Raw genomic sequence first — 17768 nt, forward strand, 5'->3', positions numbered from 1 at the left:
CAACTGCAAAGGAAGACCTTTCTCTCTGTCTCTCTCTCTCTCTCTCTCACTGTCCACTCTGCCTGTCAGAAAAAAAAAAAAAAGATGTGAATTTCTAATTGTACTGTGAGTGAAGAGGAGGCACTGTATGTATGGTTTTTTTTTTTTTTTTTTTTTTTTTTTTTTTTTTTTTTTTTTTTTTTTTTTGCCAGCGGAATGCCTGATTGCATAGTAGACTTTAGGAATTTGATGAGTAAGGAATTGCTTCTCAGTATCCTTATTGGGTCCCGCAGTGGGAGTGATGCCAGCGGTGCAGGGTTTCCCAATTTGAAAGGAAACACCCTTATTTTAAACTAAAATCTGTTTTACTTATTCTTAACTGTGTCCTCTGGAGTTATAAGTTAAGTGTGTACCATGTTCCAAACTGTGATTTGCCCTTTTATGAAACTTGAGTTGAATCTGAGAGTCAAAGAAAAATGATTACCATGGGGAATCACTAAAAAAAGGTACAATTCACATCTTACATCCAAATGTACACTAATTTACTAGCATTTAATTCGTGGGGAAAACTACTATCGCCTTAACCAAGATCTCACTGTGGTCAGGGCTCGCTTCACTGGTGACAAGTTATGTCTCCTCTGATGTGATGTGTTGAGAAAGGAATCTCACCTCTGTGAGAGTCTTCCCTCGAAGTCCTATGCCCATTTTAATCTTGAGACGGTTTCAGAGAAACTCAAATTAAGAGGTGTGTTCTATTGAATACTTGACTAGTACTCTTTGAATATTTCAAGGTCCTGACTAATAAGGAAAAACAGAGAAACTGTCACAGACCAGGAAAGATGTGATATGATGACTGTGTTATCAGAGATTGGAGCTTAGAATAGAAAAAAAACAAAAAAAGGCGTTAGTGGAAAAAATGGTGAAATCCAGATAAAGGCTGTAGTTCTGATAAATCTATGGTGGTTTTCTAAAGTATAATAGTAGGGAAAGCTGGGTAAAGTGTATATGGGAACCTTTCTAACATTTTTCTAAAAATAAATTTAGAATTGGTAATTCTGACCTCTCAAAGTTGGTGTGTTAAATGGAATAAGGTGTGAGCAGCCCACCAGTGATCTTAAGGTCAACTGATCATGCAGATTCACTAGACTATCATAGATCGCATTTCTTGCCAGCAGGGAAACATCAGGAATTATTCTCAGGAATTTTTCCAAACTAAAATTTTATGATATAGTAATGGGAAAAAAAATCACAGAAGAAACTTCTGTTGGGCAACTTGAAATTTAAAAGATGCCAAATTAAAAGACAGTAATAGTGAAAACATATTTCTAACAAGTGATATAGGCAAATGGCAAATCTCTGAAGATGGATATCCTTTTACAAATTAATAAAGCATATGAATACCTCGCTAGAAAATAATATTGATCACATGAGAAAGAAGAAACAAAGTAGTCAATAAGTATAAAAACCAGTTTAATCTTACCAGTAATTTAAAAGTCGTCAATTAAAGCGACGTTGAGAATATTTTCATGCTTATTTGTACAAAGAGAAAAAAAGTGAAATTATTCAGTTATGCAGAGATAAATACAAGATTCATGGATTAGTACAGCCTTTCTGAAAAGAAGTTCACCATGGGAGTGTTGGTAGAAAATATGCATATTGTTTGCACTTAATGAATCACACTTAGACTTTTTTTTTCCTAAGGAAATAATCAGGCATATAAATAAATTTTCTATCCAGAGTATTCCTCACAGGGCTAATGATAATGAAAAACTCAAAAATTAAATATTTAACAGTGAGGGAATGATCTGAAAAGTTTGACGTGCCTATCGAAGAGAACATTGTGGAATCATTAAAAAATGATGACAAAACTAAATAAAACAACAAAAACAAGATACAGTTTGTATATGTCCTCTAATTCCAGGCTTTATGTGATTGTGTTCAAATGTGTCTCTAGAAAGGATGGCAAAGAAATGTACTCTCATGTAATAAGTAGTTACTTATCTTTGAATAGTAAGAAAAAGATGATTTTTGGCCGGCACCATGGCTCACTTGGTTAATCCTCTGCCTGCGGTGCTGGCACCCCGGATTCTAGTCCCGGTTGCTCCTCTTCCAGTCCAGCTCTCTGCTGTGGCCCGGGAGAGCAGCGGAGGATGGCCCAAGTGCTTGGCCCCCTGCACCCGCATGGGAGACCAAGAGGAAGCACCTGGCTCCTGGCTTCAGATCGGCGCAGTGCCGGCCGTAGCGGCCATTAGGGGAGTGAACCAACGGAAGGAAGACCTCTCTCTCTCTGTCTCTCTCACTGTCTATAACTCTCTCTCTCTCACTGTCTAACTCTGCCTGTGCCTGTCAAAAAAAAAAAAAAAAAGGATGATTTTTGCTTTCTTTATACTTCGCATTTTCAAACAATCTGTAGTGAGTGTATATTACTTTTTTTTTTTTTTTGACAGGCAGAGTGGACAGTGAGAGAGAGAGACAGAGATAAAGGTCTTCCTTTGCCGTTTGTTCACCCTCCAATGGCCGCCGTGGCCGGCACACCGCGTTGATCTAATGGCAGGAGCCAGGTACTTATCCTGGTCTCCCATGGGGTGCAGGGCCCAAGCACTTGGGCCATCCTCCACTGCACTCCCTGGCCACAGCAGAGAGCTGGCCTGGAAGAGGGGCAACCGGGACAGAATCCGGCGCCCAGACTGGGACTAGACCCCGGTGTTCCGGTGCCGCAAGGCGGAGGATTAGCCTAGTGAGCCGTGGCGCCGGCCCGAGTGTATATTACTTTTATAAGTTGGGAGAAAATTAACATAGCAAGCCATGTGGCTAATGGGTCCCTCTCATTTTTCATGCTGATTTAATTATTAAAATGTTAGTTCCATCTGTGAAAAATAGATTTTCCTCTTTCCATTAGGAAGCTCCTGAGGATACTGCCACTTCCAAGTGAGAACTGGGGAGCTCTAGTTGGAGAATGGTGCTGCCATCCTGACCCCTTTGCTAACAAGCCACTACATCCACAAGAGAATGACTGTCTCATTGGCGATTCTTTCTTCTTGGTGAAGTTAAGAAGTGATAGGTGGCAGGTAAGACCTGAACTAGTTCCAGTGGGAAGATTGTATGTTTCTTTCTTTTTTTTTTTTTTTTTAAAGATTGATTGATTTATTTGAAAGGCAATGTTACAGAGAGAGAGAAGAGACAGAGAGATCTTCCATCAGTTGGTTCACTCCTCAAATAGCTACAATGGCTGGCTGGTGCGCTGGGGCAGTGTGCAGCCAGGAGCCAGGAGCTTCCTTCGGGTCTCCCACATGGGTGCAGGAGCCCAAGGGCTTTGGCCATCTTCTTCTGCTTTCCCAGGTACACTAGCAGGGAGCTGCATTGGAAATGGAACAACTGGGACTCAAACCAGCACTCTTATGGGATGCTGGCACTGCAGGTGGCAGCTTTACCTGCTATGGGACGGTGCTGGTCCCTATATTTCTTTTGAGAACCATTTTAAGTTGGTGAAATATCTTTTCAAAATAATTGCTAATTTAGAGATGTCTCAGGTTCTAGTCCTCTAAGCTTTCTTTCTTTCTTTCTTTTTTTTTTTTTAAGTTTTTCTTAAGGTTTGTTTATTTGAAAGGCAGTTAACAGAGATAGAGGGAGAGACAGAGAGATCTTCCGTGCTCTGGTTCACTTCCCAAATGACAGCAATATCTAACCCACACCCATGTAGGATGCCAGTATTCCAAGCAGTGGCTTAATCTGCAGAGCTCCAGGCTGGTTTCCAATTTTTCTTAATTTATTATTTGTTATTTTCAGTGGCCTCTGTTCTCCAGCTTTGCCCTATGCATATAGGAGGAGCATGTAGCATTAAATTAAAATAGTCACAGGTGGCCAGGGACTAAGGAGGAAAGGACTCCATGTGCAGAATTGGGAATGCTACCATCTTACACACCAACATGCCCTACTTTCTTGTTGTTAGGTCACTATTCCATTATCCATATGCATTTTAACCTTAGTAATCTGACAAGTTAAAAGTGTGTTTGACCTAACAATTAGGGTCCCTAGAGTGTCTGGGTTCATTTCCAAGCTCTGGCTTCTGATGCCAGCTTCCTGCTAATGCAAACCCTGGGAGGCAGCAGCGATGGCTCAAGGGTTTGAGTTCCCATGTGGGAGAGCTGTGTTGAGCTGGTGGCTCCTGGCTTCAGCTTCTGCCAAGCCCTGGCTGGCTGACACAGGCATTGAGAGTGAACCATAGGATGGGAACTTTCTCTCTATTTGCCTCTCAAAAAATGATGTGGAGGGGAGGAGCCCTTGTTCCCACAGGTGCCTGGAGATCTCTGCTACACAATTAGGCCTAGGTATTTTTACTGTATCTGTTGGTAGTCTAGACTTGTGATGTTCTGAAAGCAGTGCTGTCATGGAAAAGGAGGCAAATGGAGGAGCCCAGGAGTGGAGATAAAGCTTATGCTGCAGGGTCTAGGATGACACTTGGCAGCGTAGGGTCAGACGGTGCTTGCTTTGTAGGCTGCTTTGGGGAGGAGGCAATTTCCTCTCCCTGCAGAAAACAAGTGGTTTACTTTAAGAGAAAATCAATGGCATTGGTTTGGCTGTTGTGAGGAACCATTCCCCCAGTCAATACAGATGTGATTTAAAAAGTAAAATCAATGTCAAGGAATCTTCATTTTAACATCTGATTATTAGTAGGAACAAAAACGTATTTTAAATTTCGTTTACAGCTCATTTAATTTTTGTAGTAACAGCTGAGCTACTGCAGGACCTGCAAAGCAATTGGACAGATCTTAGTTATAAATTAGTTTATAGATCTATTTTGAATATTAAGGAAATTCATCAAATATCCAGGTTTAATTGTCAGATAACATTGTTTAAATGTCTTATTTCTCACCATAAACAGAAATCCCTTTATCTAAATAAGGCACACTTTAAATTACAGTGTTTTAGCAGCCTCTGTTGTTGAAAGATATGTTAAGAAGTTAATATAATTTTTTTTATATTTAATAATCTTAAATTTATATTTTAATCTAGACTACATACCTACATTGTTATTGTTATTAACTTCTGTTTTTGTGATTAAGGTCTACATTTTAAAAATATTTGAAAGGTGTGAGTGAAAGAAGATTAAATGAGACAAGCCAGGCTTCCCTTTGTAGATGAACTCTACCCTCTATGCTGGCATAATATTCTTCACATATATGCCTTTATCAGTTACATGATGCCATTTACTGTAGTTTCTCTTCATTGTAAATAGTCATCTGTGTGTTAAAGGAAGAGCCTTCACAGTTAGACATTATAGTTTTTAGTATGGAGGGCACTGTGGGAAATTACTCTCAGGACAATCTGCTATTGGCAAGATTGTTATCAAGTTAGCCTGGATGGAAGTTTCACTTTAATTGCATATTGTAGCCATTGAAAGAGTGTGCCTGTGACCAAAATAGTAACATAAATTTGGAGGGACTGCTTAAACAGTGCTCTCCAGGCTCCTGTGGGAACAAGGCTGCTCTGTGCTATTGAAAACCTATTTCTCATATCACCCAGGCTTGCCATCTAACAGGGTTTTGAAATGTCACATGGTGATCACAACATCCTAATGGTATCTCTTGGGAACCATTTTTTTTTTTTTTGGTTGTAAGACAATATCAGGGGTCCTTAGAAATTGAAACAACACAAAGGAAAATAAATAGGAGGACAGGAGGCTAATCCACCTCTTGGAGCAACCCTGCCATCTCTCAGATATATCGATCTAATTAGTCTACAACAGTGGCTTTCTTCAAGGTTTGCTCTGTAGAGTTCCCACACTGTTAGGCTGCTTCACTGCGCAACTTGCCTTATTATTTCCTTGAAGCATACACAGGTCAAGAAAAATGCATTGCCAAGCAAAAATTCTCTTTAAGTGAAATTAATGTGTTAGGTTTTAATTAAAAAGATCTGATTTTACATAAAGCACAAACAAACATAAAGCCTACCATGGTTCCATTTCTTCCATACACTATTAAAATTTGCAATATTTTACTTGTGCCTCTATCAGTGTGGCAAGATGTATGTTTTATTTTCAAAAGCTATCTGAATATCTCCCTATTCTTGTGATATATTTTTCACCTCGTGATGTTTGTGGTGCCTCCCAACATAATAAAAATTTTGCATCTTATAATAACATGATAAAGATGGGATCTCAGTCTTGCATAAGATTTATAATATTATTCAAGACTCGAGAAGAATGGCCACACTTATAACTTTATTCTGTTTTTAAAGAGGAAACAAAATTTAACTTTGATTTACTGCTGGCAAGTATGACTACTATCAGCTCTATCTTTCTTTCATGGGTTACTTGGTAATAATTTATGATCCTGATAATTTGGTTTGTTAAACACATGAGTGTATCTTTTCTTTTTCTTAGAAAAATGTGTTTCTGAACTTTGTAAACTTTCATAAGTATAAAAAAAGGATTATGACTTTTAGTATGTAAGCATGCTATGTCTGTTCCTTTTTTCAAAATTTTCGTTGAAGTGCTTCAAAGCAAACCCAGCCATTATATAATTTCATCTTTATGTATTTTAGTAAATATGTAAAATATGTGGATTTTTTTTTACATAACCACTTTGTCATTATCACACTCGGTAAAATTGAGTAAAATTGGTAATACAATAGGGGACCATTTGCCAACTTTATCAGTTGTTTTAAAATTGTCTCTTTTTTTTTTTAAGATGTATTTATTTGAAAAGCAGAGTCACAGGCAGAGAGAAAGAGAGAGAGAGGTCTTCCATTTTCTGGTTCACTCCCCAGATGGCTGCAATGGCCAGAGCTGCACCAATGTAAAGCCAGGAGCCAGGAGCTTCTTCCAGGTCTCCCATGTGGGTACAGGGGCCCAAGGACTTGGGCCATCTTCCACTACTTTCCCAGGCCATAGCAGAGAGCTGGATTGGAAGTGGAGCAGCCAGGACTTGAACTGGCGCCTATTTGGGATGCTGGCACTGCAGACGGTGGCTTTACCCACTAAGCCGCAGTGCCAGCCTCTAAAATTGTATTTTTACTATAGGTTTGTTTGAATTAAGATCCACACATTTGATTGTTTGAGGTAATTTCCTTTTTCTTTTTCAGACTAAAAATCCTGATTATTCATGTTAGGTAAGGATAGCATCTTATTTTTTTAGAATCTTGTTTTAAAAAAAGATTTATTTATTTATTTGCTTATTTATTTAAAAGGCAGAGTTACAGAGAAAGAGAGAGAGAGAGAGAGATCTTCCACTTGCTGGTTCACTCCCCAGATGGCTGCAAGACCCAGGGCTGGGCCAGGCCAAAGCCTCGAACCAGAAGCTTCTTCCAGGTCTCCCAAGTAGGTGCAGGGGCCCAAACACTTGGGCCATCTGGTGCTGCTTTCTTAGGCCATTAGCAGAGATTTGGATCAGAAGTGGAGCAGCCAGGACTGAAACTAGTGCCCATATGGAATGTGAACACTTCAGCTTAACCTGCTGTGCCATAGCACTGGCCCCTAGAATCTTATTTTGAAAATAAACAAGTGGCAGGTGCTGTGGCATAGGTAGGTAAGCCTCAGCCTACAGTACCAGCATCCCATATGGGTGCCAGTTCGTGTCTCAGCTGCTCCTTTCCCCATTTAGCTTTCTGCTGTTGCCTAGGAAAGCAGTAGAAGATGGGCCAAGTACTTGGGGCCTTGTACCTGCGTGGGAGGCCCGAAAGAAACTCTTGGCTTCTGGCTTCAGATCGGCCCAGTTCCAGCCATTGCTGCCATATGGAGAGTGAACCAACAGATAGAAGACCTTTCTCTCTGTCTCCTTCTTTTTCTGTCTGTAACTCTACCTCTCAAATAAATAAATAAATCTTTGAAAAAAAATAAACAAAAAGGACTTTTCCTGCCTCCTTAAAAGACAATGCAAAATATTCAGTGAGAGACAAATTTTGACTTTGAATACAAAAATCCTTTGTTCTCAAGTATTACTATTCTCTTTCTTTCTCTTTCGCTCTCTCTCTACTCACACACACACACACTTTATATATATATACATATATATATATATATATATATACCCTGTACAGTGTTGTAATTTTTAGTAAACCCCTTTGTTTGGGGGCTGAACAAATTTAATTTGTACAAAATAGTATCCTGTAGAAAGTTTTTAATACCAACTTGTAGCCAAATAGGTATGATTTACCGTAAGAAACATGAAACTGCTAAAATATCAAACTTTCCAGTTGAGCATACTGGCTTTGTGAGTTTTCTTCTTCTAGGGACACGAGCATATTGGCACCTTCCTTGGTTTGTGTCTTTGTTGTCTTTGATGAGAATGACCCCACCCAGCCTGCTGCCTGTTCCAGGCTCTGAGACCGGCTCTCTGTGATATGTTGAATATAAAAATGCAGCGTAGTGGCCACGTATGGCACACTCTGTTGGCTCCCTTAGTGAGGGTGCTTGGATAAATGTTTGAGCTGGGTCTGAGCAGACTTTAGAGCTCATACCTGCTTTTGTTTCCTTTTCAGAGACTTTTAGAGAAAGACTAGAGAATCTGTCCAAATCTTGCAACTAGACTAGAGGGCAGTAGGATAAGTGTTTATATTACTCAAGCTCCTTCAGTATACAAGAGATTCATCTTGAGCATCCTTTATATGGGAAAAGCCATGGGGCACTTAGGGATTTTTCCTTGAAGCTGGGGGAAAGAATGAGTTCTAAGGAAAACCCCAATAAAATTTGATTTTTTGGACTTCAATCTGAAGTGAGAAATGGGCTTTTTTTTTTTTAAACAGATTTATTTATTTACTTGAAAGAGTTACACAGAGAGAGAAGGAGAGGCAGAGAAAGAGAGAGGTCTTCCTTCTGTGGGTTCACTCCCCAGATGGCTGCGATGGCTGGAGCTGCGCCAGTCTGAAGCCAGGAGCCAGGGATTTCTTATGGGTCTCCCATAGGGCCCAAGGACTTGGACCATCTTCTGCTGCTTTCCCAGGCCATAGCAGAGAGCTGGATCGGAAGTGGAGCAGCCGGGACTCGAACCGGTGCCCATATGGGATGCTGGCCCCACAGGTGGCGGCTTTACCTGCTATACCACAATGCCAGCCCCGAGAATTGAGTTTTCTATATCAAACTCTGACAGCACACAAACACACACAAGCATACAAACAAACACAAACACACCTCAAGTCAAGGTTCTTTGAAGCATTACTTAACTGATGTTTGAAGCAGTCATATTTTCTACACTATTTCTATTTCATTAAAAAGAATAGATCCTGGGACCATTGATGTAGCGTAGTAGGCTAAGCCCCTGCCAGCAGTGCCAGCATCCCTATGGGCCCCGGTTTGTGTCCTGGCTGCTTCTCTTCTGATCCAGCTCTCTGCCTGAGGCCTGGGCAGTGGAGGATGGCTCAAGTGCTTGGGCCTCTGCACCCGCATAGGAGACCTAGAAGAAGCTCCTGTCTCTTGGTTTTGGATTGGCTCAGCTCTGGCCCTTGCAGTCAATTGGGAGTGAACCAGCAGATGGAAGGCCTTTCTCTCTGTCTGTCCCTCACTCTGTGTGTAACTCTACCTCTCAATAAATACAAAAATCTTACAAAAAAAAAAAAAAAGAATACATCCTATAACTCCATGAATTGGTTACTGTCAATGCTATGTAACTTGTAGTTTGGAAGTATAGCTTTTAAAAGGATAAGCTTTATATCTGAGGAACCTGGATTCAAACATCAGCTCTATCAGTTAACAGGCAGCATGTCTTATGTGGCTTTTCAGGAAATAGTTATTTATGACCAAGGAAAATATTCAAACTTATACTAATTGATTAAGATTTATTCCTTAGATTAATACATTCTGTCCCACATCAGAAAGTCATCGTCCTTCATCACTTTGACCTACACTCTCTTCTGTGTTTTCCCAGAGGGGAAAATCTCAGATGTCCAGAATTGCAGAACTACTTTTGTCCTGTCCACTTTTGTACCGTCTGCTGTATTGCAGTAGGTATGGCTATGAGTTTGAAAAGAAACATACCTTGTTTAATGATTAGGTGGATGTTAAGTATTTTAATCTGTATCTCACAAAATGAACTTGGATTTTTGAAGTTTAAAAATGTTCGAAGTGTTGAAGTTTAAGAATGTTTCAGGAATTTGTCTCATAACACTATCCATCGTTCCAGTTACAGTGCATATCTTAAATGGAAAAAATATAATTATATGAATAACTTAGATATTTTTATCATCTGAATTGTGGGTGCTTATGAGTTATAGGTTACTTTTACATAAATTGCATTGGACTAGAAGTCAAAATTATGAGTTCAAGTTCTGTTTCATCTATGTTCTATACACATGAGTGAGCAAGTCATCATCCTTCTCTGCCTTTGTTCCGACCATATGCCTCCTCTAAATGCAAGGCCATTTGGAGGTGCTTTTTAGATATATAAAGCACTTCTTGCTCAAATTGTTTGGCAACATTTGGATTATCAAGAAGTTTTTAGGTTTGAAAAAGTCAGTCTGCATGTAATTCTGATGTAAGACTTGAAAAAAAATTATCCCTGCATGTAAATTATGCATACAAGCCAAATGTATTCCCAGTATTTAGTAGAGGGCAGAATAAAATGTAAAGTTCAATGTATACTCTGGGGACTATGTTAAAATTATATATTCCTTTTAAGAAAAGCTGAATGACATTTAAATGACATTTTTTCTGTTCTACAGGAACCAAAGGCAAATACCAAAGTAATTTGTAAGCGTTGCAAGGTAATATTGGGAGAGACCATGTCATCAGGTAAGAGTTTCATAACAAAAAGCCAAAATGATTGCCTTTTGGTTAAGAAGCTAGAATGACATTCTATAGTAAATATATAAGAAAGATAGATGATTAATATGTTGTTGAATTGATGATTTTCAAAATAAAAGCCAATTAACATGTCATCCAATATTCCAAGCAGTTTATAAATTTTGATCTTTACAAGTGCATAGGGTTGCAGTAAATGTTAAAATGTTGGGCTATTTTCAGTGTTTCATATCCTCTTTGTAGATATAAAGCAATAGTACTAAGACTTGGGTCAGTCTTACAGAAGACTGGAGCCTATTTCTTGATGTAATGCCTCATTCAGAAGAATTGGTGCCCAGAGATGGAGAAGTTACTTTTCTTGGCTGCAAATGACAGAGGACATGTTGAAATGAAAGAAAACATATTCTGAGTTTTGCACTTTGTCCCTTATTCTTTTTTCCCAATCGTGTTAGTTATATTTTATGTAATACTGTTACACTACTTTAAAGTATAGTAATGAAAATCTTGATAATTAAAATGCTATGTAAAGATATGGTTTAAAATGTCTAGAGAACTACAGCATGCTGTGTTAGCTTGGTAGGTGATGAGTAATATAATTAATTAAAAGATATGATTTAAACGAAGCTGTTGTATTTAAGGGAAGTTATGGTGGTATTTTATAAATTATCAGAATCTTGAAAGTAGTTACTTACTCAGGGTAAGTATGAAAGAACGAATCTATAATAATAAAGGATGCCATCCTCAGTGTGTTCAGAGCGAAAGCAAGCCCCTCAAGTTATACCATAGAAAGTTTTAAAGATTTCAGTTAAATAAGGTAAATTGATTTTAGAATTCTTTCCTGTACTCCTTGAAGCCCAGTTAAAATGTCAGTTAAGGAATAAAAATATGTATATCCATGAAGACAAAGAGAGGTGCAGAGGAAATGGCAGTGATACGGACGAGGGGTATAAGCAAACTGTTTTGGAATATACTTAGCAGTATAGAGAAAGCTGCAGCCTGGGTGTCTGCAGAAGTCATTTGGATGAGGTATGAACCAGTATGCACTGTAGAATCACAGCATAGATCAGAATTTAGAGGCAGTAGTCAACAGAGAAGGCAGTCAGAGACAAGGCTGATGCAAACAAGATGATTAGTTCAAAGCTTAGGCATGACTATTGGACTCCTAGCTCTCCTCCTCCATTTCAACTTACTTATGCAATCTCCTGGGTAGGAAATTGGAGGACCCTTTCTTGGGGTAATGGAAAAATACCAGCCTGAGGAAAAATATTGATTCTTGGGGATCATTAAAAAACATTGAGGTTATATTCAGTCATTGTACAGTCAGCTCTCCTTACACCTACACTGAAGAGCTTCCTCTTAGCATTTCATTGCCTTACACTTAAATATGAATGGACTTCTGAGAACCATCAAAATTTGATGAAATCTCAAACATAAGAGACCACGGGGTAAATACACAATCAATCAAGCAGACAGATTTGAAACTTTGAAAGAAACAAACTATGTATAGAACAGAAGAAAACTTTTTAAATAGCATAAAGTGCCCATGGAAAAATAAAGTAATATTGCCTCCACAATACAGATAACATGGAGTTAAAAATTCAGTAGCTTAAAAGAAAAGCAAATCAAATAACTGGATGACAAAATTAAGAAACCATCCCAGAAATCAGAAGCAAAAGGCAAAGATTACAAATTAAAGAAGAAATATATGTTAAAAATCAGTGTTGGGCCAGCCATTGTGGTGCTGGCTAAATTGCCTCTTTGGATTCCTGCATCCCATTTCTGAGTGCCTGTTCAAGTCCTGGTTCCTCTGCTTCTGATCCAGCTTTGTGTTAATGTGCCTGGAATGCGGCAGCATATGGGCCAATTACTTGATTCCCTGCCACCCCTGTGGGAGACCTGGATGCAGTTCCAGGCTCCTGGCTTCAATCGAGTCAAGCCTTGGCTATTGTAGACATTTTGGCTTGAACGAGTGATGAATCATCTAGAGCTCTCTGTCACTGTCTCCTTCTCTCCTTGTCCCGCCTCCTTTTCCCTCTCTGTCACTTTGCCTTTCAAAACAAACAAATAAATAAAGGTTTAAAAGCTATCATGTTACTTACCTGAGGACAGAAACATTGTCTTTTTCTCTGTAACCTCAGCACTGAGAATAATACATGGCACGTAGTGAGTACCTAATAAATATTTGTTGAATGAATAAAACCCTTGAGGATATCAAACATCTAGCTAATAAAAATTCTAGACAAGACAGTAGACATAGCAGGGTATGGAAACCTCAAAGAATTAAGCTGGCAGAATCACATTAAAAGCTATTTTCCAGATGTAGGACTTCAGTTCTCAACTGCAAGAACCCACTATGTGCCCAGTGTAATTAATGGAGGATTGGCAGTGATGCCACTCTAGGCCTTATCGCTGAGTAGTTTCACACCACCAGGTATAAAATTTCAGAATGAAAAAGATTAAAGTTAGTGTACAGCTGAGTAGGAATTAGAATAGCATTGAACTTCTTACCAGCAAAACTGAAAAATAACAGATAGTGAAGTAATTCTTTCATAATTTGAAAGGAAAAAATTTTTAGCCCAGAATCGTAAGTAACAGTGAGACCATCAGTTAAATATGAAGATAATGAGTGCAGTCTTGGAAGTAGCAAAGTTTCAAAACTTGGACCTCAAAAATGTATTTTCCTGGGGAAACTACCATAGGATATATATCACTAAAACTAAGAATTTAACCTAGAAATAGATGACATAGGATTGGATAAACAGATTATCCAATACAGGAGATTTGTTTGGCCAGATGTGCCAGATACACATGAGATAAGACATTTCATCATAAGGAAAAGTCAGCCAAAGATATTTGGAAAACTAAACAGAAAAGAAAATAATTCACATAGGAAATATAAAAGTTGAACAAGAGAAAGCTATTATGGTCATATTAATGTAAACACTGAATATTCATTTAGCTAAACATTATAGTATAACATGTAAGTATATTAGATCAATTTGTGTGTGTCTATATATGGGGGTTGTGGAATAAGAAAGTGATTTCCACATCTGTTCTAAAAGTAAATTAGGGAGGCCGGCGCCGCGGCTCACTAGGCTAATCCTCTGCCTAGCGGCGCCGGCACACCGGGTTCTAGTCCCGGTCGGGGCGCCGGATTCTGTCCCGGTTGCCCCTCTTCCAGGCCAGCCCTCTGCTGTGGCGAGGGAGTGCAGTGGAGGATGGCCCAGGTGCTTGGGCCCTGCACCCCATGGGAGACCAGGAAAAGCACCTGGCTCCTGGCTCCTGCCATCGGATCAGCGCGGTGCGCCGGCCGCAGCGCGGCGGCCATTGGAGGGTGAACCAACGGCAAAGGAAGACCTTTCTCTCTGTCTGTCTCTCTCACTGTCCACTCTGCCTGTCAAAAAAAAAAAAAAAAAAAAAAAGTAAATTAGGGAGACACTATTTCCAACATGAAGATGTTGAGAGAATGGACAATTACAAAACAAGTACAAAACTGGGCATGTGAAGAACAACCATATCAGAGCACTGGAAAATGAACAAAATGAAGCAACAATTGAATACATGTTTCATCATAAAAAAATGTTTTTGGATTGGGAAAGAATGGCAAGTTTGTGAACTTTTTATCTGGCTGGAGACTTACCACTCCCTCCCTTTTTAACTTGGGCAGGGAAACACACAGCTTTCCTGTCTACATTGGTGGGTTTGGTTCAGGATAGATGGAAGAAATCGTAGAGATTTAATAGGGTATTTTAGAATCAAAGGACCATAAAAAGTCCGAGATAGTGTCTTCACACAACTGTAGCTGACTGTTACACTATGCTCTCCATCTATACAACAGATGCCAGGAAATATCTGTTATATGTATTTTCAGTAAGAAAAGCTTGGAAGATTCCTAACTTTGCTGTGCCTTTGATTGCATTCCTTCATCCACATACAACTTGGGTAGCAGAAAGTAACTTTTGTAAGAAGACTTAATAATCGGACCAAAAGAGCAGAAACTCTCCAACTACCTATGAAAGAAAGAGCAGTGGATACACTCTAGAGCCAGACTAAACAAAATAAAACTGAGCAAAGACATTAGTTACTACACACAGTGGGGAGACATATATTCCAATTTTAGTCCAGGCCAATTAATTGACTACTACACCAATAACATTCAGAAGCAAAAAAGGAAAAAGTCTAGAATTGATGCAATGTATTACCTGTAATGATTATATGTAAAATTATTAGACATGTAAGAAAACAGAAAGAAGTTATTCATACTTAAGGGAAAAAAAGAATAAAGAGATGATGGGTAAGCACGAATGTTGGATTAGCAAAGATGTTGAAGCAGCCATTATACATGTGACAGAGAAGTTTTAAAAACAATAAATAGCAGATTTAACAAATTGAAAACTTCAAAGGAAGAATAGTGTAAAAATTCTAGAGTTGAAAAGTACAGTAACTGAAAAGAGAAATTTACTAGATCTAAACAAACCACAAATTTGAGATGGCAGAATATTATAAGAATGATTTTATAGATGAATGCAAATTAAATCCAAAGAATAGAGAGGAAAAGTATAAGGTAAAATGAACAGAACTTCAGATTTGTGGAGCAATATCAAATGTTTCAATAATGTTTACATGGAGTCTCAGCAGGTGAGGAGAAAAAAGAAAAGATCAGAAAATGTAGGAAAACCTGAGATCTTCACAAATTTGATGAAAAGTATTACCTTTTAGGTCTGAGAATTTCAGTGTACTCAAAGTAGGATAAACTCAAAAACATTTCTACCAGACATGATGTAGTCAAAAGCAAAAGATGAAGAGAAAATCTCAACAGTAGCAACAACAACAACAAAAAAACCATCATGCATAGGGATTTGTGATTAAATTAAGGCAGGCTTACAGAAATAATGACCACCAAAAGACACTGAAATAAAATATGCAGGAGTGGGTATATGTTACAGAGATTAGGACACTTACATCTTAATTGGAATTTCTATATTCAAGTTCTGGCTCTGCTCTCTTATATAAATTCCTGATTGCCTACCTGAGAGGCAGCAGATGATGGCTCAAGTGTTTAGGTTTCTGCTACCCACATGGGGGAAACAGAATGAGTTCTAGGCTCCTGGCTTCTGATTGGCTCAGCTCTGGCTGTTGCAGGCATTTGGAAAACCAGTAGATAGAAGATATCTCTCTCTCTCTCTCCCTCTCTGTTAGGAAACTTGTGCAGTTGTAGCCAGGTGGCTGCATGGCCCAGCTACCTGAGCCAGGCTCCACCCCCATCCTAATGGGATTAGCTGCTCCTGCTTCCCTGCCCGCCCTCAGGCAAAGTTTTAAAAGGGCCTCCTCTGGTCTCTTGCCTCTTGGTTCTTCTCTCTTGGCTCTGCTCTCCTCTCTCCACTTCTCTGGTCTATCTTCTCTCCTTGCTAGCTCCTCTCCTCCCTGTTTCTCTCTTATATTCTCTTTCTCTCTTTTTCCTTCGCCACCCCTTCACTCGGGTCTGTAGGGTGTTCCCCAATAAACCCTTTCCCTTACTCCAGTGTCCGGTGTGCTTTGCGATGGCTAACATTAAGATATAACACGCTCCCCTTCCCTCTGCTCCTTCCCCTCCCTTTCCCTCTCAAATAAAAGTAAAAGAAATGTTTAAAAACAAGATTTGCAAAGTGCTGGGTGAAAAAAGATCTGCCAACGAACAATGCTGTATACAACAGAACTAGCCTTCAAAAATGAAGGCAAAATAAAAATATTTCTAGATAAATACATGGAAATGATGTATTACAAGTAGAACTACTATATAAAAATTCTAAACGAAATTTTTTTTCCCTGAAGTGAAAGATAATCAGATGGTAACTGAAATCCACAGGAAGGAATTAAAGAGCAGAGTAAATGGAAAATATATGGGTAAATTACCACAAAAGCAGACAAGGGAGGTAAACACAAAATTCAAACCACATTTCGCTTCTGTCTGCCAGTTCTCTGTAATTAGAACTTCTTTCTTTTTGGCTGCTTTGAGAAGGACAGAAAACACAAGATGGGGAACCTAACAGATGGCTGTCTCCCCCAAATATGAGACCCTACATGTCTTTCCCTCACAGTGAGGTACATCAAAAGTGAAATGGCAGGGACGAAGAGATTCCCTTAGTTCTTAGTGTCACATGGAAGAATTTCCAGGTGGACAAGTCAGAAAGAAAAGCAAGACTTATTTGAAAGCAAGATTTATTTAAGTCAGAGGCCTCCTGGTGGAGTGGCGAGGATGGGGACTCCAATAGAGACAAACCTCAAAGGGGTTGGTGGTAGTAAGGTTTTTAAGCACAATTTTGGCGAAAAAAAGTGTCAGTCAGTACAAGTCAGGGACAAACCCATCAAAAGACCTGATTTGTAATCTTCCTTACCCTTTCTGGCTTGCTCATGATAAAACAAAAGAGCCAACAGAAGGGTGGGATATTTAACTTGTTTTACAGTAAACTGAGGGCTCAGAAGGCTGGAGTCACCACTCGCTTTCTACTCTCATAACATTGGAAGCTCCCAAGGAGTGGGGAAGGAGGCACTTTTGATCTTGCTAAAGATAACTTTGGGGGGAAAAAGCATTTTGCACCTTGAGTTTCCACCAGTACCAACCTCACTGCCTGTTGACCCCTCTGATTCCTCACAGAAGTGCAGCATTCCTGTGGAATTATGGCAGGGGATCAGTGCTTTAGGACTTTAAGGAATTTCAAATCTTGAACATGATTTGTTCTGCTTTGAGCTAGATTTAACACCAGATACCTGACAAAATCAAATGCAGATCACCTCTTGAGAGAAGTACCTTCACTGTAAAACTTATTATTTCTACAGATAATTTTTTTAAAATTTCATTTGTTCCCCAACCCTTTTTTTCTTTTAAGATTTATTTTATTTATTTGAAAGGCAGCGAGAGAGAGAGAGAGAGAGAGAGAGAGAGAGATCTAGATTGAGAGAGAGATCTAGATTGAGAGATATTCTGTCTGCAGGTTCACTCCTCAAATGACCTCAATGGCCTGGCTGAGCCAGTCTGAAATCAGAAGCCAGGAGCCTCTTCTGGGTCTCCCACGTGGGT

At 39.2% G+C, this 17768-nt stretch overlaps 1 protein-coding gene across 7 annotated transcripts in view; it reads left to right on the forward strand.

Moving 5' to 3' along the window:
• The window catches only part of UBE3D (ubiquitin protein ligase E3D), a 181299-nt gene that overhangs the window by 25620 nt on the left and 137911 nt on the right, over positions 1-17768 (forward strand). For all 7 annotated transcript variants that reach the window (XR_007923233.2, XR_011388635.1, XR_007923235.2 and 4 more), the window contains exons 4-5: positions 2879-3047; positions 10633-10702. Coding sequence is in view for 4 of the 7 variants with exons in the window: in XM_070073839.1 (XP_069929940.1) it covers positions 2879-3047; positions 10633-10702 (239 nt within the window). In the remaining 3 variants the exon portion in view is untranslated. The remainder of the gene's footprint in view (positions 1-2878; positions 3048-10632; positions 10703-17768) is intronic.

Source organism: Oryctolagus cuniculus, chromosome 5, assembly GCF_964237555.1.
Source record: "Oryctolagus cuniculus chromosome 5, mOryCun1.1, whole genome shotgun sequence".
Lineage (NCBI taxonomy): Eukaryota > Metazoa > Chordata > Mammalia > Lagomorpha > Leporidae > Oryctolagus > Oryctolagus cuniculus.